This window comes from Tachyglossus aculeatus, chromosome X2, assembly GCF_015852505.1.
Source record: "Tachyglossus aculeatus isolate mTacAcu1 chromosome X2, mTacAcu1.pri, whole genome shotgun sequence".
Taxonomy (NCBI): domain Eukaryota; kingdom Metazoa; phylum Chordata; class Mammalia; order Monotremata; family Tachyglossidae; genus Tachyglossus; species Tachyglossus aculeatus.
Genome location: NC_052100.1, coordinates 1,461,493 through 1,487,526, shown reverse-complemented (window position 1 = coordinate 1,487,526; position 26,034 = coordinate 1,461,493). Strand labels below are relative to the sequence as shown.

At 54.4% G+C, this 26,034-nt stretch overlaps 1 protein-coding gene across 1 annotated transcript; it reads right to left on the bottom strand.

Annotated features, from left to right (window-relative positions):
- Window positions 1-2,599: 2,599 nt before the first annotated feature.
- SH3TC2 (SH3 domain and tetratricopeptide repeats 2) lies at window positions 2,600-25,770 on the bottom strand. The gene is made up of 16 exons (XM_038771249.1): window positions 25,718-25,770; window positions 19,154-19,243; window positions 17,443-17,570; window positions 15,907-16,012; window positions 14,922-15,065; window positions 13,459-13,660; window positions 12,097-12,170; window positions 11,425-11,620; window positions 10,713-11,290; window positions 8,598-10,277; window positions 7,957-8,131; window positions 7,288-7,438; window positions 6,691-6,813; window positions 4,956-5,106; window positions 4,089-4,285; window positions 2,600-3,605 (listed from the first exon to the last, which is right to left on the bottom strand). Exons 1-16 carry the CDS (start codon window positions 25,722-25,724, stop codon window positions 3,414-3,416), a joined length of 4,194 nt encoding a protein of 1,397 aa, XP_038627177.1. The 5' UTR covers window positions 25,725-25,770; the 3' UTR covers window positions 2,600-3,413.
- Window positions 25,771-26,034: the final 264 nt, after the last annotated feature.

Here is a 26,034-nt window from a genome sequence, read left to right as displayed (position 1 = left end):
CAAGGGGGAATGAGGACAGGTATTGCCCCCCATTAAACCGGGGCTGCCCCTCGAGGCGGGGCTTGGGAAATGGCCTTGGACACCCTCACCAAGGACACAACCTGCTTCCATAATAATAATAATGCTGGTATTTGTTAAGCACTTACTATGCACAAAGCACTGTTCTAAGCACTGGGGAGGATACAAGGTGATCACGTTGTCCCACATGGGGCTCACAGTCTTAATCTCCATTTTACAGATGAGGTAACTGAGGCACGGAGAAGTTAAGTGACTTGCCCAAAGTCACACAACTGACAGTTGGCAGAGCTGGGATTTGAACCCATGAACTCTGACTCCAAAGCCCGAGCTCTTTCCACTGAGCCATGCTGCTTCCATGCTTCCAGACCTTTTCAGGGAGAACTCGGTGATGGCGTCCTAAACAGGTCCCGGCCTGATGGTCCCAGCAGCTGGAGGAAAATTCGACCCTATATCAGTCAATCAATCTTATTTAGTGAGTGCTTACTGTGTGCAGTGCACTGCACTAAGCACTTGGGAGAGTACAAAGCAACAAAGTTGGTATCTCCAGGGCCAAGACGTTGCCCTCATCATCCTCTTCCAAAGAATTTATTGAGTGACCACGGTGTGCCAGCCACCTGTAGTGCCCAGGGCGCTGTGTCGGGTGTCCGCCACTTGTCAGCTGTGTGCCTTTGGGCAAGTCACTTAACTTCTCTGGGCCTCAGTTCCCTCATCTGTAAAATGGGGATGAAGATTGTGAGCCCCACGTGGGACAACCTGATCTCCTTGTATCCCCCCAGCGCTTAGAACAGTGCCTTGCACATAGTAAGCGCTTAAAATTATTATTATTATTATTATTATTATTATTATTATTATTATTATTTCTGTGTGCTGGGCGCCAAGCGTATTCTAAAGGCCGCGCACGATCCTTCACTGCCCTCTAGCGGTGAGAGGGGGCGGGGCTGGAGCTACTGAACTGCGAAAGGGGTCGTTCGGGTTTGGGTTCTAATCCCAACTGCCACTTTTCTGCTGCGAGACTTTGGCCAAATCACTTCATTTCTCTGGGCCCTTAGTTCCCTCATCTGCAAAATGGGGATTCAATACCCAATCTCCCTTTTACTTAGACTGTGAGCCCTATGCGGGACCTGATAATCCAGAGTTTAGTAATACTAATACTAATACTAATGGCATTACACGCTTACTATGTGCAAAGCACTGTTCTAAGCGCTGGGGAGGTTACAAGGTGATCAGGTTGTCCCACCTGGAGCTCACAGTCTTAATCTCCATTTTACAGATGAGGTCCCTGAAGCACAGAGAAGTTAAGTGACTTGCCCAAAGTCACACAGCTGACAATTGGCAGAGCTGGGGTTTGAACCCATGACCTCTGACTCCTTCTAATCCCTATTCTGCCACTTCTCTGCTGTGAGACTTTGGTCAAATCACTTCATTTCTCTGGGCCTCAGTTCCCTCATCTGCAAAATGGGGATTCAGTGCCCATTCTCCCTTTTACTTAGACTGTGAGCCCCATGTGGGACCTGATAATCCAGAGTTTAGTAATAATAATAATAATGGCATATATTAAGTGCTTACTATGTGCAAAGCACTGTTCTAAGCACTGGGGAGGTTTACAAGGTGATCAGGTTGTCCCACATGGGGCTCACAGTCTTAATCCCCATTTTACAGATGAGGGAACTGAGGCACAGAGAAGTTAAGTGACTTGCCCAAAGTCACACATCTGACAATTGGTGGAGCCGGTATTTGAACTCATGACCTCTGACTCCAGAGCCCTGGCTCTTTCCACTGAGCCACGCTGCTTCTCTCAAGTACAGTGCTTAGCACATAGTAAGTGCTTAACCATTCTTATTCTTACTGTCTGCTGTGTGACCTAGGGCAAGACATTTAACTTCTTTGTGCCTCAGTTACCTCATCTGTAAAATGGGGATAAAGACTGTGAGCTCCACGAGCCACAGGGACTATGTCCAACATGATTCGCTTGTATCTACCTCGATGCTTAGTACAATGCCTGACACATAGTAAGCACAAAACAAATATCGTTAAAAAAAAGAGTTGGTGTGTTGGATGGTCCATGTTGGGTCACTGGGGAGAGTCAGGGGTGTGGGATAGTCTGTGCTGGATCACTGGGGGAGATTAAGGGTGTTTTGGGTGGCCTATCCTGAGTCATAGTTCTGATGGCATTTATTAAATTCTTTCTATTTTCTAAAATAGATATTATGAGATTGGACATAGTCCCATGTCCACTTGGGGCTCACAATCTAATTTATCCACATTGCAGGCAAGGAGACTGAAACCTAAAGTGACTTGCCCAAAGGCACACAGCAGGCCAGTGGCAGACCCAGAACTCCATCTTGGTCTCCTGATTCTCTGCCCTGTGCCATTTCCATTAGGCTACAGTACCTCCAGGTGATTGAGGGCTGGAGGGCAACCAGTACATGAGTCCCCTTGGGTTTCGGTGGAGAGGGTCCATACCCCTCCTCAGACTCCCCAGTGACCCAATGGTTCGTATATCACGACCCCACTCCCAGCAAGCTTGAAGAACGTGAAACACAGACAATGGAGAGAGACAGTTATATTTTCCAGTCGTGTCTTGAGTTGCTCGTTTTAAAATCTTTACATGATTCTCTCCTCCTGGAGAGCCGAATGATCTCAGATTAAGAAAGTGGGCCGTGTTTTGATTCGCTAGAATGTGGCCCTACTACCAGCTTTCTTCAGGGCCCCCGGCCTCCCACCTCCTCCAATGAGCTTCCCCCGGCTAATCTCCCAGCAACCCCAAACCACATTCTTAAAACACACCAGAGCTAAGGAGGGGGTATGTGTCAGCTCAATTTACAACTCAAACTGTAAGCATTTTCATGTCTGTCTTCCCCTTTAGATTGTGGCGTATCTACCCTGGCACTTTGCATGCAGAGGGAATGAGTCACTTGCTTATTCTGTACTTTCCAAATGCCGAGTACAGTGCACCATACCAAGTGAACACTTAATGCTACTACTATTATTGCTGCTACTGCTACTATTACTAGTACTAATACCAGTTGCTGGCCTACCCCAGTGATCCTGCCCATCTTGGGCTATGAGGAGAGGACTCAGAGGGGCTTTTGTGGCCAGGGCTATGAGGCAGGGGGACGATCCAGCTTCCTTCACTCCTTTGACTTTGTCCGGAGGTGGTTGGGTTCCAACCTGGCTTCCCCAGGGAGGGGTTGGGGCTGGAGCCTGGGGACCCCCACCCTGAACTGACTTTCACACAGATTTGGAGTCAGGGATGGGGGCGAACAGGGGATCCTAGGGACCAGAAGGCATGGTGATGTCCATTCTGGTGGGGGTGTCTAGGCAGAAGGGGGAATCTATCCCGAGGAAGGGTCAGTGAATGCCGGGAAGACCCCAGGTGCTGGTGACTCCATGGCTCAGATAGCACGTCCTCCCTGGCTTAGCCATCTGGCCCGCTCGGCCGACCGTCCCCCGGAGGCCTCTTCCCACAGCGGAGATCTCTGGATGGCCCCCAGCCTGGCCCGGATGGCCGCCTGCAGCTCCTCATCCCCCAGCTCCATGGCAGCGGCCAGGGCCAACCAGAAGTAGCCAGCAGCATCATGGGCATCCTGACCAGGAGACGGGAAAAAAGAGGGACGAGGGTTATCCTTGGTCCTCTGGTGCGGGGAGCGGGGGAACGTTCCTAGTCTGAGCTAGTCAGAACGAGGAAGGCGAGGCAGTGGGCTGGTTGGTCTTGGTAGAAATGTGGGGGTCGAGGCCTAGGAATCACTGGAGGGTGGGGGTGGGGGGAGTGTCAGGGTCCTTGGCCCACCGCCAGAGGGAAGGGAAAGGAGGTCAGCATATGCAGAAGATAATGGAGTTGTCTTCTGACCCTAAAGCCCAAAGCCCAGGGAATGATGGAACCACAGACTCAGGGGCCCCCAGAGCCCGCGAGTGACAGCTGGTACAAGACCCCAACTCTCCCTAAAGACATCTGGGGACAAGCCCCCCATCACCCCCAGGGCCACCCCTTTCACTATCTGTCCAAATCCCCACCCACAAGGGCCAGTCACCCCCCGGGGGGCATGGGGAGTAGGGGGCAAGCTCTGTACCTTCAGCTGGTGATAGGTCAGTGTCCCCAGACGGCAGTACACTTTGGCGTAGAACATGGCCTCTTGGGCACCCTGCAGGATTGGGGGGCAGAGGGCCAGAGTTTTCAGGTAGCAATCCTCAGCCAGCTCATACATCTGCAGGAAATAGTACACTGTAGCCAGGCGGTGGAAGGCCACCAACTCCTGCTGCTGGTCCCCTAGGAAAGGAAGGGTCAACAGTGACATTGGGGTTGTGGGCGGACACCCTGGGATTGCCCCTCAATGCCTCCCACCCCTTCTGGATACGGGAGGACATTGTGTGGGCACATGGAGAGGGCAGGATTGGGAATCACAGAACCCGCCCCCAACTTGGGTTTGGGTGTCATGGAACCCCCAGGGAGTCGGGTTTCATGGACCATCTATTGAACTGGGTGTCATAGAATCCCCACTGAGTTTTTTTTAATGGTATTTATTTGATGCTTACTACGTGCCCGGCACTGTACTAAGTACTGTTAGATACAAAATAATCAGGTTGGGCATAGTCCATGTCCCACACGGGGCTCACGATCTTAATCCCCACTTTACAGATGAGGGAACTGAGGTACAGAGAAGTGAAGTGACGCCCAGGGTCACACATCATGCCTGTGGTGGAGCTGGAATTAGAACCCAGGTCCTCTGATTCCCAGGTCCTTGCTCTTTCCACTAGGCCATGCTGCCTCTCTGTGGGGTGGGTGTCAGGGAACCCCCAGGAGATTGGGTGTCACGGAGCCCCCATTGGGTTGAACATCTGGGGGGGCTGGTCCCCCATACGCCCTGTCCTCTCTATAGAGTTGTTTTCCCCCAACTTCCATCTCTCCCGCGGCCACCCCACTGGGTCCCCTCACTCACCTACGATGGTGCTGAGCCTGGCAGCCAGGGTGGCAACCTCCAGCGCCTTCTCGAAGGCCCCGAGGCTGATCTGTAGCTCTGTCAGCTTGTTGAAGAGCCGGAGTTCAGTGTTGGTGGCCTTAGCCCGGCGGGCTAATGGAACTGCCCCTTCCTGGAAAGGAGACCATGGGCATCAGAGTGCCCTTACTCCCACCATTGCCCTGAAAGTTCCACCACTTCCCTAGCCAGCTTCTGGCTTCAGTGGATTAGTATCCTTGCCAAGTGCTTTGCAAACTCGTCTCTGGCCTTGCCTAATTTCCTGATTATGCTTGGCTGTTCACAACATAGATTTTCCAGTTATCCACACTCCGATGAGCTCTCCTGGTAGAAACAATCTATCAGTAGTATTTATTGAGCACTTCCTGTGTGCAGAACACTGTACTAAGTGCTTGGAAAAGCCCAGTAGTGTCAGTAGGCACGATCCTTACCATCAGGTATCTAATAGTCTTCTGGGGAAGAGAGGCACTAAAATAATTAGTGAAATGATCTTATCCCTTTAGTGACCTCTTTAACCCTGCTGGTTAGCCCTGCAGGGTTTCGGATTGGCTACCTGTAGGTTTTTGCTGCTGTAGTGTGGCACATATAATAATAATAATAACAGTAATAATAATAATAATAATGGCATTTGTTAAGTGCTCACTATGTGCAAAGCACTGTTCTAAGCTCTGGGGAGGTTACAAGGTGATCAGGTTGTCCCTCATGGGGCTCACAATCTTCATCCCCATTTTACAGATGAGGTAACTGAGGCCCAGAGAAGTTAAGTGACTTGCCCAAAGTCACACAGCTGACAATTGGTGGAGCAGGGACTTGAACCCATGACCTCTGACTCCAAAGCCCGTGCTCTTTCCACCGAGCCACGCTGCTTCTCTGATATGTGACTTGAGTCTCCAAGATGGTGTTTAGAAAGGCCTCTGGGCTTCTAGAAAATGCCTTGTGACTGGAGCTAACCCTTTCAAATTCTTCCTAAGGAAGAACTGCTTTTCTGTTCCTACAATGGACTATCCTCATGCTGGTTCCTTTTGATGTCCTCTCTTTCCTTCTCCAGCAAGAAAATTAAATTTTAATGAGTCATGTTTTACTAATACAGAGTGTCCTTCCACCTTCTATCTTCTGCACAGGTCTGGCATACAGAAGACACCCAGTACAGTATTCTGCAAACAGAAGGTAAGGCGCTCTTTATACAGCAGGCCCCATATACCATTCTTTAATAATAGTAATAATAATAATAATAATAATAATGATGGTATTTGTTAAGCACTTATACTATGTGCCAAGCACTGTTCTAAGCACTGGGGGAGATACAAGTTAATCAGGTTGTCCCGCTTGGGGCTCACAGTCTTCATCCCCATTTTCCAGATGAGGTAACTGAGACACAGAGAAGTTAAATGACTTGTCCAAAGTCACACAGCTGACAAGTGGCAGAGCCAGAATTAGAACCCACGACCTCTGACTCCCAAGCCCATACTCTCTCCAGTAAGCCACGCTGTTTACCCCAGAAAGCACCCAGTACAGTGCTCAGGACAAAGGCAGGTACCCAGTACAGTGCTTTGCACACATCAGGCATCCAGTCTAGCACTCAGCACACAACGGGCACCCAAGATAATGCTCTGTATACAGCAGACACCCAATACAGTGTCCTGCACATAGCAGGCATCCGGCCTGTGCTACTGGGAGAGCAGGATGATCCAGTGGTTACCCGATAGAACTCTGCTGCTCGGTGCCGGTGGTGACACCCATCGAAGAAGACGTCTCCGGCCTCCTCATAGAGGTTCAGGATCAGGCCAGGCTCCTCAGTGGTCAGCGCTGTGCGGATGGCAGCCTGGTGGTGGGGGAAAGGGCAGGGAGGGGTGGAGCAGGGGAGGGGGCCAACCCTGGAGGGCAGAGCCTTAGCTCCTGGTGAGCCCCTCCTCAGGGAGAAACCCCAGGACCCTGGCCTGATCTGGGTCTGATAATTGTTATCATCATCATCATCACTGGTATTTATTGAGCACTAACTACATGCAGAGCACTATACTAAGCACTGGAGCACTGTACTGATCCATTGGCGGGGCAGAGGTGAGCGGTCGCTCCCTCCTCCTGCACCCATAACAGCAAGAAGGGATGTCCCCTAGGGAAGTTGGGGGGGAGTCTTCAGGGAGGAAGAGGCCGTTAATGGGGGGCAGTGTCCCCAAGGGAAGAGACTGGAATTGGGGGGAACAAGGGGAGGAAGCTGGGGTGGGGGTGTCCCTGGGGAGGAGGCCAGAGGAGGTGGGAAGGAGTGGCAGTCTAGTCAGAGAACTCGGCTGGCTCCTACCTGCAGGTACAGGTCGACCAGTTCATCATGGTGCAGGAGGTAGTGGAGCCGGCCGGCCGCTAGCCAGGCTCGGGCCGCCCCGGCCCGGTCCTCCAGATCGATGAGGATTTTGAGGCGCTGCTTTGTGAACCCCAGTGCGAGCTGCAGGGCCCTGGGGGATAACGGGGTAGGGGGGGGGCGGTGGGGACAACCAGAGTGGGAGGAGCCCAGAGCACTCATCTGCCCCTGCTCCCCGTCTTCCCTAAATTCAGTGCGTCCTGGCCCGGGGAAGTCTGAGCTGATGCTCCCCAGGGGTGGGCATTAGCTCTCCTTTCTTTGCGACTGATGGGCAGCACAGCTCAGCCTGGTGGAACAAACCCAGGCCTGGCAGTCATAAGATCTGGATTCTAGTCCTGCCTCCACAACAGTCCCACTGCGTGACTTGGGGTGAGTCACTTAACCTCCCTCCCTGAACCTTAGTTTCCTCCTCTGCCTGGGTGAAAAATTGGGAGGGAGAGGCTAGGACCCCAAAGGGGAGAGAAGGAGGATGAGTGAGAGGGATGGAGGACCCCGAGGACACAGAGACCCTCACCCTTGGCTTCCCGCCTTCCCACCAACCCTTCCAGGGGTGACCAGCCACGTGGCACAGGGCCTCCCACCCGCAGGGGGCTGGCAGGGGCTGGGCCTCACCTGGGGGAGCCCCAGCTTTGGTACAGCTGACTCAGGGTCCCGAGGACCTGTGCCTCCAGCCCCCGGTCCCCGAGCCGCCGGGCCACTACCAAACGGTGTTCATGGTAGACAGTCGGGGGGCCGGGGCCTGCAGCACCGGGCATCTCACAGAGGGATTCCACTGCCAGGAGCTGGGCTAGGGTGCAGGGAGGAGAAGATGGGCAGGGCTGGGGGTCCGAAGTCCCTTCCCCGGCCCCACTTTCCCAGACCCAGGCCCCACCAATGCCCTTCCTGGCATTGACACCACTTTCCCTAGTGACACCTGCACCCTCCCCAGCCCTGGCACTGCCTTCCCCACTCTGCCACCACCTTCCCTGACCACACCTCCACCCAGCCCCGGGCCCATCACCACCTTCCCTGGCCAAGTCTACACCTTCCCTGGTCCTGCCGCCACCTTTCCCGGCCACGTCTCAACCCTCCCCAGTCCTCACCCCACCTACACCCTCTAGGGCTCTGCCACTGCCTTCCTTGGCTATGTTTATACCCTCCCTGGTCATTCTTCTGCCCTCCCAGACCCGCCTTCTGCAGCCCCACTTCTATTCCCACAACCACCTCTGTCCTCTCCAGCCCCAATCCCGCCCTCTCCGGCCCACCCTGCTTACTCTCCAGGTGATCCGACTCCAGACCGAGGAGCAGTGCCATCTCATACCACATCCGGCCGGCAGCCAGCTGATGGCAGTCCACGAGGGCCCTGCCCAGCCACAACAAGACCCGCCCCGCCTCCGACCCGGCCCCGCCCGGGAGCCTGAGGAATCCCCGGGCGGCTCGCAGAAGAAAGTGGGTGGCCAAGCCCGGGGCCCGTCTGGTCAGTGCCAGGTGGCCGAGGTTAGCCAGGGCCACCGCCTGGTTTTCTCCATGTCCAGCCTCCTGGGCTGCACTCAGGGCCAGGGCAAAGTGACGACCTGCTGCCCGCACCTGCCCAGCCCGCTGCAGGGCCAGCGCCAGCAGGTTGAGCATCGCCCCATACTGGATGTGGCCGCCAGCCCCCTGTGGTGACCGAACAAGGGGCCCAAGGACATCCAGGGCCTGCCCCACCTGCCCAGCCATCACACAGGCCCAGCCCAGGCACAGCGTGGACTCGAACACTTCTGCCTCGCCCACCCTCTGGGCCAGCACCACAGCCTGAGACAGGCAGCGGAAGGCCCCTGATGGACAGCCATGCTGGAGGTGAGCCCGGGCCAGTGCCAGGCACAGTGTCCGCTGCCACCCTATGTCCTCCCGGGCCCGGGCATCTGCCAGAGCCCCCCGGAGGGCGGGGCATGCCAGGGGGGAGATGTGGCCCCATCCCGGGACCCCACGGGGGGCAGACAGCCTGGTGGTGCTGCGGAGAACCAGGCCAAGCCACCAGCCAGGCAGAGGGGCCACAGTGGGGCCTCGGGGCCGGGCAGCGGCCAGTGCCAGGTGTGGCAGGTACTTCCTGTCATAGAGGAGAGGCAGGGCTGTGGCGATGGGGTCACTGGGGGCTGGGGCGAGGGCGGGGGGCAGGCCGGGGGCAGGGGTAAGCAGCTGCAGCCGCTCTACGAAGGGCAAGGCCTCGTCCCCTCGGCCTAGCCGCACGAGGAGTCGGGCGGCCAGGAAGCAAGCGCGGCTCTCCAGGGGGGCACTGCCCGCCACAATGCCCTCCCGCAGGGCGTACATGATGACGGCCAGCTCGTCCTCGGCTCCGGGGCCCCCACAGACTGGCTGCCCCACCAGCAGGGCGGCGGCCTTCCCCAACAAGGCGGCACCCCTGGGTCCCACCTTCTGGCACAGGTAGACGGCAGCCAGGTGGGTGTGAAGGGCAGCAGCCAGGGGGAGGTCCGCGAATCCAGAGGGCAGCACCCTCAGGGCCTCCTCGAAATACACCCGGGCCTGGGACAGCTTGAGCCTGCTGCGGCTGAGCCGGCCCAGCAGGAAACAGAGCCGGGCACGAGCCCAGGGCAGGTGGTGGTGGGTGGCCCCGGCCCGGGCAGCCTCCAGGGCAGCGGTCAGCTCGCCCTCATCCGAGGCCCCAGGGAAGGCGGCCGGGAGGGCGCAGGCCGCAAGGTCATACAGGGCCCGGAAGGGCTCCGGGCCCCCGTCCTGGTTCAGGAAGGTCAAGACCGGGTCGAGGGAGCCGGCCGCCGGCACCACACGGGTCACACCCGCGTCCACCTCACCGAAGTCTTCGGGTAAGGGTAGACTGGCCGGGCGGTGTCGCTCCTCCGCTAGGCCGGTTGTGTCCGAGGAGCCAGACCTACTGGAGGTGAGGGTGGGGTCTTCATCCAAAGCCCCCCCGAGGAGGCTGTCGCTGGACCCTGGATCTGGGTGGGTGGGCAGAAGACAGGTCAAGTGTGAGACAGAGAAAACAAATTTGACTTCCCCAGCTCCCTGAGCCCATTGTCTGCAACCCATTTAAGGTGTCCACCCCCCTCCCCGAGTCCATGTCCCCAACAGTCTGTGACACCTGCCCCCAACCCCCCTCCTCAGCCCAGCCCAACCCTGAAACCAATCCCCCATCCCCTCCTCAACCTGCACGTGGCCCTCCACCTTCCCTCCATAAGCCAGTTAGGGCCCCTCTACCCCTCTTCCCTCCTCGACCCCCCGGAGCCCCCCACTTCCTCCCTTTTCTACTCATCCGGGGACCCCCACCCTCTCCCTCCTGAACCCGGCCGGGGTCTCCCCACCCACCCTGCTCCTCAACCTGGCTGGTGCCCTGGGCTGCCAATATCTCTCCTCAGTCCAGTGAAAGTCCTCACCATCCAGCATGGAACTCTGGGATCTTGGTCTTTGGGAGCTGGAACTCTGGCTCCGGAGTCTCTGACTCTGAGGTCTCTGACTCCGGGACCCCCGGCTTTGGGAGCTCTGGCTCCGGGGTCTCGGTGTCTGGAAGCTTGAGCTCTGGGTCTGGGGTCTCTGACTCTGAGGTCTCCTGCTTTGGGGGCTCTGGCTCTCGGGTCTTGGGCTCTGGGGTCTCAAGCTCCGTGATCTCTGGGTCTGGGAGCTCTGGCTCCAGGATCTCTGGCTCCGACTCCGGGGTCTCTGGCACCGGGGTCTCCGGCTCCGGGGTTTCCGTCTCCGGGGTCTCATCCTCTGGGAGCTCAGGCTCTGGGAGCTTTGGCTCCAGGATCTCCTGCTCCAGCTCTCAGGTCTCTGGCACTGGGGTCTCTGGATCTGGGGTTTTGGGGCTGAGAAAGGATCCAGGGGGCCGTCGCTGAGCCGGTAGACAGTGGCAATGTCAGTGTGGGTGAGGGCGCTCAGGTGGGCACTCCCATCATCCTCTCTGACCCCTGGGAAGAGGGGTTCATCCTCGCCAAGAAACATGGAGAGCTGACCCCTGGACCAAGCCAGAGAGAGCTGGTCACCCCAAGACCCAGCCCCTCCCTTCCCTTCCATCCCCAGAGCCCCCAATGCCTGTCCATGCCCACCCCCACAACCCCACCCTTGTGCAGATCGTGGCCATGTGCCTACAGTGGTTTGCAGGAGCTGAGGTCCACGTGCTCTGTGCGGACGAAGCCCACGTCCCCAGTGAGGCTGGATTTTCCCAGAAACCACTGCAGCCCAGGAACGAGCAGGCCAACGACCTGGATGGTGTCTCCCTGGCAGAAGCTCAGCTCGTCCGGACCTTCCCCTGGACAATCATCCACAGCCCGGCATTGCCCGCTCCCTGTGGACACAGACAAGCTGACACGCCCAGAGATGATCCCAGAGACACCAAGAGACAAAACCACACAGACAATGAGAGATAGAGATACCTACAGACCCTGAGACCCAGACACCAAAGGACAGGAACAGAGACACACGGAGAGAGACCCTTAGACAGAGAGATGCCCAAAGAGAGAGATCTCTGGGGACAGATACAGAAGCAGAGACCCAGTCAGAGACATTTGGATGAAGAGATAGTGACAAGTGAGACAATGGCAGAGAGAGGCCGGGGCCCTGAGGAGGCTGCTCACCCCTGTGAAACGGACTGTTGAACTGGGTGGACTCAAGACAGATATCACTTGGAGGTTCTGCCTGGCCCTCTGTCCTGTGGGATTCCAACCGACCCCAAGGCTCAGGTGACACAGAAATGGGGTGGTCAAGGAGGGCGCGGTTGGATACACTCCCCCCAAACCCCGCCCGACCTGGACTGTCACTCACGGATCTGTTGGGGCCCCACAGGCCCACCATGCCAGGCGACTCGACAGCTCACCGGGTGGGTCCTCAGAAACCACCTGCTGGCACAATACGAGGTCACACAGGGGCTCCTGGCCTGAGCATCTCCTTCCCCCTGAAACCAGCTGTGCCCCACCCCCGAGAGCTGTCCTGGAGGTGGGGGCAGGGGGCAACTTGAAGCAACTATCAGAGAAAGAGCAGGGCAGGAACCGTCATAGTGGATGTTGTTTGTGGGAAAGTTCCTCCTTTTTACAGTAGTTGTTAAGAACTTATGATGTGCCAGGTATTGTACTAAGTGCTTTGGTAGATATAATCAGGTTGGACAGTCTCTTGTTCCTGCTGTACTTCCCCAAGTGCTCAGTAAATACACTGCACCCAGTGAGGAGGGCTCAGTAGGTAGCATAATGGGTAATGACTCCCACTTCCTGCTGATGGGGTTTTGGGGAAGATGGCAATGGGCCAGTCATTGCAGGACTTCTTTACAGCAGTGCCAATCAACCGATCGGCCAATGGTATTTATTGAGTGTCCATTGAGTTAATAATAATAATAATAATGGTATTTGTGAAGCATTTACTATGTGCCAGGCACTGTTCAAAGTGCTGGGGTGGATACAAGCAAAATCGGGTTGAACACGGTCCCTGTCCCAGGTGGGGCTCACAGTCTCAATCCCCATTTTTCAGATGAGGTAACCGAGGCCCAGAGAAGTGAAGTGACTTGCCTACGGTCACCCAGCAGACAAGTGGTGCAGCCAGGACTAGAACCCATGATCTTCTGATTCTCAGGCCCAGGCTCTATTCACTATGCCGTGCTGCTTCAGAGAACTGAGTTCAGAGCACTGATCCTGCACACCCCAGAGCACAGCTGGACAGAGGTGAGAGCTTTTCACTGTGAGTACAGGGCTGGGAAGGGGGCAGGGATTTTAGGGACGGGGATGGGGAGGGGTCAGGCTTCAAAGAGCACCCAAGGCCAGAAGGCCACCATTTTGGACTTGGAGACTCTCAAGTGTGGTCAGAGAGCTGGGACAAACGAGCCCGGGGTTCCAGCTCCGACCACGTGGGACCAATTGCCCCCACCACCCCTGATAGATGCAAGGAGCTGGAGGCAGGGGAATTAAGGATGCAAGCAGTGATGAGGTGGGACGGGGGGAATGTGAGCCAGGGTACAGTGGGAGGGAGGACTAGACATTCCCCTGTATCCACCACAGTGTCTCCCCAGCTCCCCGTGTCCACGTGCTCTCTACTCTCAAAGCAGAAAGGCTTGACTGCTCTAAATTATGTATCCGAGCCAGCCTCACCCCTGACCCGTGGGACTTTCCCCTGCCCCTCCACTTCCCCATGGCTACTCACTGTTGAAATGGGTTGGGCAGTGGCTGGACCGCGCTCCTGGGCACCAGGCCCCGCCGCCCTGTGGACAAGGACACCACCTCCCACGTTGGCCCAGTACCCGGGCTCTGCACACAGACCATCTCCCCCGAGCGGAGCTCCAGACCCTCTGCTTCCTCCCCAGCAGCCGGGCGGATGGGGCCCAGTGCTCTGGCAAAGAAATGACCTATGGATGGAGAACAAAATGGACATCACTGCCTAGGGACCCAATTGGCTCCCCATGGAGGGTCTGGATGGGGAGAGAAGATGTTTGGAGGATCCCAGGAGGAAGAGAGAGGTACTGGGGGGGGAGGGGGCAGGAATCCTGGGGAGGTGGGGAAGGGTCTGGGGGCATGAAAGAGATCACAATAATAATAATAATTGTATTTAAGTGCTTACTATGTGCCAAGCACTGTTCTAGGCACTGGGGTAGCTACAAGGTTATCAGGTTGGACACAGTTCCTGTCCCACATGGGGCTCACAGTCTAGGTAGAAGGGAGTAGGATTTAATCCCCCTTTTACAGATGAGGAAACTGAAGCATATAGAAGTTAAGTGACTTGCCCAAATAATAATAATAATGGCATTTATTAAGTGCTTACTACGTGCAAAGCACTGTTCTAAGCACTGGGGAGGTTACAAGGTGATCAGGTTGTCCCACGTGGGGCTCACAGTCTTCATCCCCATTTTACAGATGAGGGAACTGAGGCCCAGAGAAGTTAAGTGACTTGCCCAAAGTCACACAGCTGACAATTGGTGGAGCCGGAATTTGAACCCAAGACCTCTGACTCCAAAGCCCGTGCTCTTTTCCACTGAGCCACGCTGATTCTCAAAGTCACCCAAAGTCTTCACCCATCAGACAGTGGTGGAGCTGGGATTAGAACCCAGGTCCTTTGACTCCCAGGCTCTTGATCTTTCCACTAGGCCATGCTGCTTCTCATGATAAGTAGTTAGGGAATGAGCCTGAGAGAAGGGGTACAGGGGGTTGGAAATAATAATAATAATGATGGTATTTGTTAAGTGCTTACTGTGTGCCAAGCATTGTTCTAAGCGCTGGGGAATATACAAGGTAATCAGGTTGTCCCATGTGGGGCTCACAGTCTTCATCCCCATTTTACATATGAGGTAACTGAGGCACAGAGAATTGAACTGACTTGCCCAAGTCACACAGCAGACAAGTGGTGGAGTCGGGATTAGAACCCTCATCCTCTGACTCCCAAGCCCGGGCTCTTTCCACTAAGCCAAGCTGCTTCTCATGGAATAGAGATGGTGAAGGATTAGAGGATTAGAGCGGTGAAGGGAGAGTGTGAGGGTCTTGAGGAAAGGGCCTAGGAGAGTGGGGAGAAAAGTTTTCAACCCAACCATTATCCTGAGCCCCTTCCCTTTACTCCAAGACTCAGAATAAGGGCTGGGCCAGGGGGATGGGTGGGGGGGATTCCCCATCACTCACCCTCCTGCAGCAGGAGGTCCAGGTACATGGCCGCCAGCTCCGCCTCCCCCACTTCCACCCGCACTTCGGTGTCGTCCACCAAGGCGGTGTCCAGCCAGAATGACCCATCCAGGAGCAGGTGCTCCAGACAGGAGGCCACGAGCCCTAAGATGGAAACTCCAGTCACAGTGGGCACCAGCAAAGACAGTTCCCCTTCTCATGTGCCCCTGCAGCCCGGGCCCGGTGAGCCCCATAGCCCACAAAGGGGAGAGAGAGTCTGACAACATCCTCACCATTCGCAGTCTGAGGCCAAAGCCCAGGGTAGCTCTGTGACCTGCCTGAGGTCAGATAGCCCGACCCAGTGGAATGAGTACAGGACTTGGAGACAGAAGACTCGGGTTCTAGTCCTGGCTCTACCACTGGCTTGCTGGGTGATATTGGGGAAGTCATTTACCCTCTCTGGGTATCAGTTTCCTCCTCTGTAAAACAGGATCCCTGTTCCTCTTTCCTTTTGAACTAGAAGTTCCATATGGAAACCAGGACCTCTTCCTCCCACTCCTCCCCATTCTCCTCCCTCCCTCTTTTCCTCCTCTCCCTTCTCCCTCTCCTCTACTCCTCCTCTTCCTCCTCCTCCCTCTCCTCTCCTCTTCTTTATCTCTCTTCCTTATCATTGTCCTTCTCGTTCCCTTCTCCTCTTCTTCTCCCCTCTTCCTCCTTCTCCTCCTTCTCCTTTTCCCTCTCCTTCCCTCCTCCTCTCCTCCTCCTCTTCCTTCTCCTCCTCTTCTCCCTTTCCTCCTCCTCCTCCTCTCCTTCTCTACTCTTCTTCCTCCTTATCCTTCTCTGCCTCCTCCTCTCCCTTCTCCTCCTCCCCTTCTCCTCTCTTTCTCCCCTCCTCCTCTTCCCCTCCTTCTCCTTCACATACTTCCCCTCCTCCTTTTCTCCTCTCCTTCTCTCCTCTTCCTTCTCCCACCCACGTATCATTTCCCTCCCTGCTGCAGGTATCTACCCAAATTCAAGTAGGTGGAAAACTTCCATATTTCATCAACAGTCTTGAAAGTGATGAGAAACTGGTCCTTCTGGGTCTGGATGGACAGCAGCCGGGCAGACAGCTCCTGGAGGAGGAGGCCGAGAGGAGTAGACAGGTCTTAAGGAAAGCTCTGGGGAAGAGAGGACAGGAGTAGAGAGAGACAGAGACAGGGAGATAAGGTGGGAGACATGCAGAAAGACGAGGCTGCAAAGAAGATCAGAAAGTGAGAAGCAGTGTGGCCTAGTCAAAAGATTACAGACTTTGGAGTCAGAAGGACCTGGGTTCTAATCCTGACCCTGCCACTTGTCTGCTGTGTGACCTTGGGCTAGTCACTTCACTTCTCTATGCCTCAGTTACCTCATCTGTAAAATGTAATTATCTTTAAATTACATTACCTGTGTATTTATCTTTAAATTATATATTATATTTATTCATACTAATGTTTATCTCCCCCCTCTAGACTGTAAACTTGTTATGGGCAGGAGATGTGTCTGCTAATTCTGTTGTACTATATTGCTGTATATATCTTAAGCACTCAATGAGTATGATTGATTGATTGATAAAATGGGGATTAAGACTGTGAGCCACTTGTCGGGCAGGGACTGTGTCCAACCTGTTTAGCTTGTATTCATTCATTCAATCGTATTTATTGAGCGCTTACTGTGTGCAGAGCACTGTACTAAGCGCTTGGGAAGTACAAGTTGGCAACATATAGAGACGGTCCCTACCCAACAACGGGCTCACAGTCTAGAAGGGGGAGACAGACAACAAAACAAAACATGTGGACAGGTGTCAAGTCATCAGAATAAATAGAAATAAAGCTAGATGCACATCATTAACAAAATAAATAGAATAGTAAATATGTACAAGTAAAATTAATAGAGTAATCTGTACAAACATATATACAGGTGCTGTGGGGAGGGGAAGGAGGTAAGGCAGGAGCATGGGGAGGGAGAGAGGAAGGAGGGGGCTCAGTCTGGGAAGGCCTCCTGGAGGAAGTGATCTCTCAGTAGGGCTTTGAAGGGAGGAAGAGAGCTAGCTTGGCAGATGTGCGGAGGGAGGGCATTCCAGGCCAGAGGGAGGATGTGGGCCAGGGTGTCGATGGCAGGACAGGCGAGAACGAGGCACAGTGAGGAGGTTAGCGGCAGAGGAGCGGAGGGTGCGGGCTGGGCTGTAGAAGGAAAGAAGGGAGGTGAGATAGGAGGGGGCGAGGTGATGGAGAGCCTTGAAGCCGAGAGTGAGAAGTTTTTGCCTGATGCGTAGGTTGACTGGTAGCCACTGGAGATTTTTGTTTCTATCCCAGATCCCAGAACAGTGCTTAGCACATAGTAAGCTCTTAACGAATACTATTAAAAAATGTCTGTACCATTGTTAGAGCCACCAGGGGATGAATTTGTTGAATGGGGTCCAGAGGGTGGTGGAAGAAAGAGGGAACCCAGAAGGAGGCAAGTATGATGGAGTGATCTTTTTGCTTTCCCACCACTCCACCCCAGAGCTGCATGGCAGGGCACTCACCTTGAACAGGATTTCCACCTCTTGGCTGTCATTCTCCAGGGACCACAGGCGAGTCCTCGCTGCCGCCTGCAACCTGTCATTGACACGGCCAGTCGAGCGGCTCTCCACTGAGAAGCCCAGGGCCACTCCTCCAGAAGGAATCAATCAGTGAATCAATCAGTGGTATTTATTGAGCGCTTAAAATGCAGAGCACTGTACTAAGCACTTGGAAGAGTTACAGTACAACAGAATTAGCAGATACGTTCCCTGCCCATAATAAGCTTACAGTCTACAGAAGAAGCAGAGACCTCAGCTATTGGGGGAGCGTGAATCTGGGGGAAGCTAAGTGAATCAAGCCCCTCACCCAGCTCTCCCCTTCTTGGCCTCTCCCTATGTGGCTCCTACCCCTGAAAAGTCACAGATCCGGGGTTCCAGAGGGGGATCTGAAGTCCAATGGAACTGGAGGGGGTGTAGGAAACCTATTCTTGCTGGACTGCTGCCCAGGAGCTACACTATCCAGAGCCTGGAGGACAATGGTTCCCAGAACCATTGGCTCTGGGAATGAGAGTCAATCAGCAGGGCAAGCCTTAAAATTCAGGAGAGGGGCCTGTTGCGGGGTCATCCTGCCAGCCGGGTCAAAACCTTGGAAGCTTTGCTAAATGTCCTATTCTCTGTGCTGTTGTTGTGTAGCTAAGGGGTTGTGCTGGTGTATTGTGGTAGTGTGTGTCTGTTTTGCATCTTGTGTAGTCAGTGTTGTGTGAGCCTTTGGCCTGGGGCATTCCCCCACATCCTAGAGCTTGAGCAGTGCCAGGAGGCCCCAAGACGGACCCTGGTTCCTTTACCCCTGCCCCTGGAAGACTGAAAGGAGCCAGTGGGAGAGTGATGGTCGACTTCTGGTCTGGAACCTGGGTCCAAGATGAAATTCATTCATTCCATCATATTTATTGAGCGCTTACTGTGTGCAGAGCACTATACTAAGTGCTTGGGAAGTACCAGTTGGCAACATATAGAGACGGTCCCTACCCAACAACGGGCTCACAGTCTAAAAGGCCCAATCAGAGGCCAGGGCCCAATCCCTGGATAACCCAGGGAGCATCACCCTAAACCCCACCAACAGGGGGGCTCCACTGCCACTCTCACAAGCAAGAAATGCGCCACCCCATTCACCCCAGTACAGGATTCTCCACCACCATCCCTGCAAGCATGAGATGCACCCCTCCACGCACTCCATTCATTCATTCAATCGTATTTATTGAGCGCTTACTGTGTGCAGAGCACTGTACTAAGAACTCCAGCAAGAGCTACTCCACTATCGTCCCGGGGAGCAGGAGATGTGCTCCTCTATCCATCCCAGCAGGGACCATCCTACTGAGCAGGAAATGCACCCCTCCGTCCTGCCACAGATCAGGCCCTCAGTGAGCATGCAACTCCTGCGAGATGTTTTCCCCTTGTTTCCTCTAGGGTGACTGCCTGGAAGGGGCAGAGCAGTGACCCTTCACCCTCACTGATGGGATCAAGACCCTGACTCCTCACTGGTGGGGTTGCGCCCCTTGGCTGGGGTGGTTGGGGGGAGCTGGACACCGGAAGCTTCCCAGGGGTCAGAGCGGATGGACTTTACTGGAGCGAACTAATGCTTCCGCCTCCAGTGGGGAGAGAGGTGGAGGCGACAGGATGGGAAATCGGATGTGGCTGGGGCATGTCCACACCCTGAGCAGCTCTGGATGTCCATTACCTGATGCCACGGCCGGCGAAGACAGCGTCTGGATACATTGTTCTGGGGCTTCAGCCGTGGATGTCGGGGCACAGGAAGGCGGGTCTTTACCTAAATGAGTGCAGTAGAAGGAGAACAAATTAGGAGGGGCAGGACTGGAATTGACTATCCAGCTGCCATCTGAGGATGATAACCCCTGAGCGATGCCCTCCCAGAGGGGAGGGAGACCCCAGCCGACCCAGACCAGGGCTCTATCTCCGAGCAACCGTATGGTGGTCGCCCTCCTGGAAATAGGCCCTCGTGATTAGGGATGGAGAGAAGAGAGTCAGGGTGACCGATGGTCCGTGCTGGGTCACTGAGGGAGAGACAGGGATGGAGAGGGGGAGGGTCAGGGATATTGGGTGGTCTGTCCTAACCTTGAGGGTGGGTGCTCAGGAGGGTGACCAGCACATGGACCCCTCCAGCGTCCTGGTTGTCCTTGTTGCCCCATCGGAGACAGAGTCCTGGGCTGGATGGGCCTTGGGGACCGACCCCAGGAATCTGTGGCAAACCCCAAATCAGCTCCAACCCCAGGAACACCTGAATCTAGGCTAAAGCTGGTTTTATCTTCATGGCCTCACACCCTCTGATCCCTTTTCTATCTAAGCCAAGCCAGGTCTCTCCAGCCTATATCTCCAGACCCCCGTCTAAGCCAGGCCCAGGTCTCTCCAGCAGAGACCTCCAGACCCCCGCCAACCTCTTCACCTCCTGGACTTCTGCTAGCCGAAGGGCCGCGCGGGGAGGGGCATTGCCTCCCGCGGGGGGTCTCGGGGGATACTCACCCGAGCACTTGCACAGCTTCCTCACCTGGGGTATGCAGAAACAGCAACCCATGGATCCCCGGAGTCTCCCAGACCTGCAGCCCCTCTCGCCCCCCGCGGCCCCAGCTCTCTCCTCCCGGACCGGGGACTCTGAGCCGGCCGGACACAATGCTCCCTTTGATGTCCGGCATCGGGGGCGGGGCCGGGGAAGGGGCCCCCTTTAGCCTGGGGAGGCCCCTGCCCATTGCCGGCCAGCCGTGTTTGTGGCCCGGCGTCCCTGCCCACCCTCTCGCTGGATTACTCGCAGGGCTCGCCAGCAGAGACACATTCTTCGCATTCTGGGCTCTGGGCAAGACGACCCACCCGTGCCCCGGGGAGGGAGGTGGCGGGAAAGCAAGTGAATGAGTCCTCTATCTGCCCCCCAGCAGCCCTTGCCCACATACGCTCACACACATGACCCCTGGGCCTCAGTTTCCTCATCCGTACAATGGGGAGAATGATCAACCCCTGCCCCTCTCTGCCTCCAGTCAACCAATCAAGCAATAGTATTTACTGAGTGCTTAATGTGTGCAGAGCACTGTATCAAGTGCTTGTGAGTGAACAATATAACACAGTTGGTAGACTTGATCTCTGCCCATAAGGACCTTACAGTAATAATGATGGTATTTGTTAAGCACTTACTAAGTGCCAAGCACCGCTGGGGTGGATACAAGGTAATCAGGTTGCCTCAGGTGGGGCTCACAGTCTTAATCCCTATTTTCCAGATGAGGTAACTGAGGCACAGAGAAGTTAAGTGTCTTGCCCAAGTTCACACAGCAAACAAGTGGCCTAGTGGGGATTAGAACCCACTTCCCCTGACTCCCAAGCCTGTGCTCTTTATACTGGGAGACATTCGTTAGAATACATTACAGATATGGACGTAAGTGTTGAGGGAATGGGGATGGGAGTGAATATCAAGTGCTTAAAGGGTTTAGATATTTGTCCATAGGTGACACAGAAGGGAGAGGGAGTAGTAGAAAAGAGGGCTTAGCCAGGGAAGGCCTCTGGGAGGAGATGTCATTTTAGGAGGCTTTGAATATGGGGAGAATGGTGGACTGTCAGATATGAAGGGGGAGGGAATTCCAGGCAAGAGGGAAAACATAGGCAAGGCTTCAGTGGAGAGATGGATGAAATAGAGGAATCGGAGGAGTGAAGTGTGAGGGCTGGGTAGGATTTTGTAGAAAACCAGCAAGGAAAAATGGAAGGGGAGAGCTGATTGATTTTAAGGGCCTTAAAGTCAATGGTAAGGAGTTTCTGTTGGATGTGGAGGTGAATAGGTAGCCACTGGAGCTTCTGGAGGATAGGGGAGACCTAGACTGAATTTTTTTTAGAAAAATGATCCAGACAACAGAATGAAGTGAGAACTGACTTGGAGAGTGGGCAGAGAGGTCAGCAAGGAGGCTGATACAGTCGTCAAGGTGGGACATGATAAATGCTTGGGTATCCAATCTGTTTACCTTGCACCTTGGATAAACCACGGGCCTGGGAATCAGATGGATCTGGGTTCTAATCCCAGCTCTGCCACTTGTCTGCTGTTTGACCTTGGGCAAGTCACTTAACTTCTCTGGGCCTCAGTTCCCTCATCTGTAAAATGGGGATTAAGACAGTGAGCCCTGTGTGGGACAGGGCTCCAACCCGATTATCTTGTATCTACCCCAGTGCTTAGAACAGTGCTTGGCACATAGTAAGTGCTTAACAAATAGCATTATTATTATTAATATTATTACCCTCTGCCTCCACTTCCTCTCCTCCAGTTCTCTACTTGACCCCCTGCAATCTGGATTCTGTCCCTTTCACTACACAGAAACAGCCCTCTTTAAAGTCACTGATGACTTCCCTTTTGCCAAATCCAACACCCTTTACTCCATCCTAATCCTCCTTGTCCTTTCAGCCACCTTCGACACTGTTGACCACTCCCTTCTCCGGGAAACAATACCCAACCTCGGCTTCACTGATGCCATACTCTCCCAGTTCTCTCTCCTATCTTTCTGGCTGCTCCTTCTCAGTCTCTTTCAAGGGCTCCTCCTCTGTGTTCCATTCCCTAACTGTAGAAGTCCCTCAAGGCTCAGTTCTGAATCCCGTTCTAATTCTCCATCTACACCCCTCATCCTTGGAGAACAAATTTGCTCCCATGCCTTCAACTCCCATCTGTATGTGAATGATTCCCAAATCTACCGAAGCTGCATGGCTTAGCGGAAAGAACACGGACTTGAGAGTCAGAGGTCGTGGGTTCTAATCCCGGCTCCGCCACTTGTCTGCTGTGTGACCTTGGGCAAGCCACTTAACTTCTCTGTGCCTCAGTTACCTCATCTGTAAAACGAGGAGTAAAACTGTAAGCCCTACACAGGACAACCTGATTACCTTGTCTTTACCCCAGCAATTAGAACAGTGCTTGGCACATAGAAAGTGTTTAACAAATACCATAATAATTATTATTATTATTACAGCTCCAGCCCTGACTTCCTTCTCTGCAGTCTTGCGTTTCCTGTTGCCTTCAGGACATCTCTACTTGGATCTCTGGGGCTCAAAGGCAGGAAGTGTGAGCCAGGGTATGAGGAAAAATCAAAGAGCCGAGACATAGCTACAGTCCGATTACACTTACAACCAAGGCCTGGAGTGTCTGCTCCAGGGGAAAGTAAATGCCTGAGAGGCTTCAGTGTACCCTAATGGAAAGAGCTCAGACCCGGGCGTCAGATGGGCCTGGGTTCTAATCCCTGCTGCTTCTCTTCCCTGCTGTGTGGCCTTGGGCAAGTCAGTTAACTTCTCTGTGCCCCAGTCAACCATTCAGTCAATCAATGGTATTGACCGAGTGCTTTCTGTGTGCAGAGCACTGTACTAAGTGCTTGGGAGAGTCCAGTAGAGTTGGTAGACATGATCCCTGCCCACAAGGCCAGAAGGAAGAGTTTACAGTAAATGGGAATTCAATACCTGTTCTTCCTTTGCCTTAAGACTATGAGCACTATGTGGGAGAGGGATTCTGTCTGATTTGATTATCCTGTGTTCACCCCTGCACTGAGCACAGTGCTTAGCATGTAGCAAGTGCTTAATGAATACCATCATTATGATTATTATCATTATTATTATCGTGCTTTACAGTTCCTAAGTACCAAGGGAACTTTTCTCTGCCCTTATCACAGGAGGAGGGGGGAGAGGAAGGTGGACAAGGGATGGGTGGGACCCCACCCCAGATATCAAAGGCAATTTCTAGAGCCTGGCCTCCCCCCATCTCCCTCCCTCTGCATCCCCCTACGCCAGCCCCTCATTCTGGAGGGCGGGAATGGCCCGGGGGGTGGGGAGGGGGCAATTATGCTTGTTCTCAAGTTTCAGGCCGTGGGGGTCCCCCCTGCAGGGGGGGGGGTGGTTTTGGAGGGGGCATCCACAATTTCTCAGGGACTTCCAGCCAGGGTGGGAAATTTCCTAGGAGTGGGGTTCTGGTTGAAGCTGGCCCTCCCCTTCCTCATTTGTCCTCCCCTCCTCTCCTTTCCCATCTCCAAATCACCTCCAGCTAGCCCTGCCTCTCATCCCCCTCCCCATTATCGAATGGAGCAGAGACTGGGGGTGAGCATTGGAGGGGAGGGGGAGATAAAAATCACCTGATAAGTCTTTGGGTCTCTAATTCTGTCTCGGATCTCTGCCAGAGTCTCTTTGGGTCTCTCGATCTTTTTTTTATGTCTGTCTCTAGATCTGTTTGTCTCAGTCTCTCTAGGAGTCTGTCTATATCCCTGTGTGTTTCTGTCTCTGTCTCATTCTCCGTTTCTGTCCATCTTCTCTATCTGCCTTTCTTTGCCTTTCTCTGTTCCTCTGCCTCTTTGCTTCTGTCTCTCTGACTACTCCTTTCCTTGGTATTTCGGTCTCTGCTCTCTCCATCTCTGACTCTGTCTCTGTAGCTCGGTATCTCTGTCTCTGCCCCACTCTGTATCTACTCATTACTCAGTACTAAGCCCTTGGGAAGTACTCCATCTCTGTCCCTCAGGATCTCTGTCTCTGGGTGCTCTCTCTCTCTCTCTCTCTCTCTCTCTCTCTCTCTCTCTCCCCCCCCCCCCCATCAAGATGTCTATCTCTACTCTCTCTGACACTGTCTCTGTTCCTCTGTCTGCCTTTACCTCTCTCTCTGACTCAATCTCTTTCCCTCAGTCTATCCGTGTCTGTCTCTGACTAGGCTGTGACGGAGGGGACTGAATCGGTTCCTTGAAGCCAGATTGTTCTCCTTTCTGTTCCCCCTGGGCCTCCCCCCAGACCTTTGCGGAGCATCTGACGTCCGACATCCATCCTCCGCACACGCGGTTTTGGGGTGCTGGAGCCCGACCTCAAGACCGGGGGGTGGCTGCATCTCAGGTCTCCATCGCTGGCGCCCCCATCCCGACTTCTGGGGGTGAAGGGGCTCCCGCAACGGACTCGGCTGGAAAGAGCACGGGCTTGGGAGTCAGAGGATGTGGGTTCTAATCCTGCAATGCCACTTATAGCTGTGTGACCTTGGACAAACCACGTAACTTCTCTGTGCCTGTTACCTCATCTGTAAAATGGGGATTAAGACTGTGAGCACCATGTAGGACACCTGATTACCTTGTATCTACCCCAGCGCTGAGAACAGTGCTTGGCAAATAGTAAGTGCTTAACAAATACCATCAGTATTCTTATCCTTCCTCCTCCCCATCCCCCCCGCCCTAACTCCTTCCCCTCCCCACAGCACTTGTATATATATTTGTACAGATTTATTACCCTATTTATTTTACTTGTACATATTTACTATTCTATTTATTTTGTTAATGATGTGCATATAGCTTTAATTCTATTTGTTCTGACGACTTTGACACCTGTCTACATGTTTTGTTTTGTTGTCTGTCTCCCCCTTCTAGACTGTGAGCCCGTTTTTGGGTAGGGACCGTATTTATATGTTGCCAACTTGTACTTCCCAAGCGCTTAGTACAGTGCTCTGCACACAGTAAGCGCTCAATAAATACAGTTGAATGAATGAACGGAGCCCCCTGATTCCCAGTGTCCCTGTGCCGCTGTTTGTGGCCGCCAGGGGGCGACGGCGACCGCGAAGGGCCTAAGCCCGGCCGACTCGCCCGGAGAAAGAAAGGGGCGTCCACACAGCTGACGACATCGCGGCGAAGGTTGTTTTATCGAGCTCCATGGGGGCTTGTGGAGGGCGAGTCGGGGGCCAGAGATCAAAGTTGGGCCCCGGAAGAGCTCAGGGTCAGAGATGGAGAAGGGAGAATCAGGTGTTTGGGATGGTCCGGGCTGGGCCATTAGGGAAAGTCAGGGATGGAGAGGGGGAGAGTCAGTGGGGTTGGATGATCCGTGCTGGGTCACTGGGGAGAGTGAGGGATGGAGAGGGGACAGTCAGATGTGTGGGATGGTCCCTGCTGGATCACTGGGGAGAGTCTGGGATTCATTCATTCATTCAATAGTATTTATTGAGCGCTTACTGTGTGCAGAGCACTGTACTAAGCGCTTGGGAGATACAAGTTGGCAACATATAGAGACAGTCCCTACCCAACAGTGGGCTCACAGAGGGATGCAGAGGGGAGAGTCAGGGGTGTCTGATGGTCCATGCTGGGTCACTGGGGAGAGTCAGGGATGTAAAGGGGAGAGTCAGGGGTGTGGGATGGTCCTGGCTGAGTCCCTGGAGGAAGGCGCTGGCCCCGAAGATGGTCCGGGTTTCCCAACCCTCCAGCCCAGCAGAGACACAAGTGACTCCAAGGTGACAAGTCCCATAGAACAGGAGCGCTTAGCCACTTACCCGTCATTGGGGCCTCCAGGCCCGTCGACAGGGTGGGCCCGGTTGCCCCGGCTCTGCAGGCCAGGGAGCTCGGATCCATTAGCCCCCAGACCCGTGATTCCTGCCCGCCATGTCCACGGAAGTCGAGGAGGGGCAGCTCACCAGAAAAGATGGGGAAGTGGGAGTGAAACAGGAGCTTCGAGCCTCGGTCACGTGCTGCACGGGGTAGATGTCACTGTCACCCTGACAGGGCTGGTGGGTCCTGAGACCTCAGATCTGCAATCTGCACTGCGCCTTGGGATGTGGCCTAAAAACAACTTCGTGGATCACTGTCATCC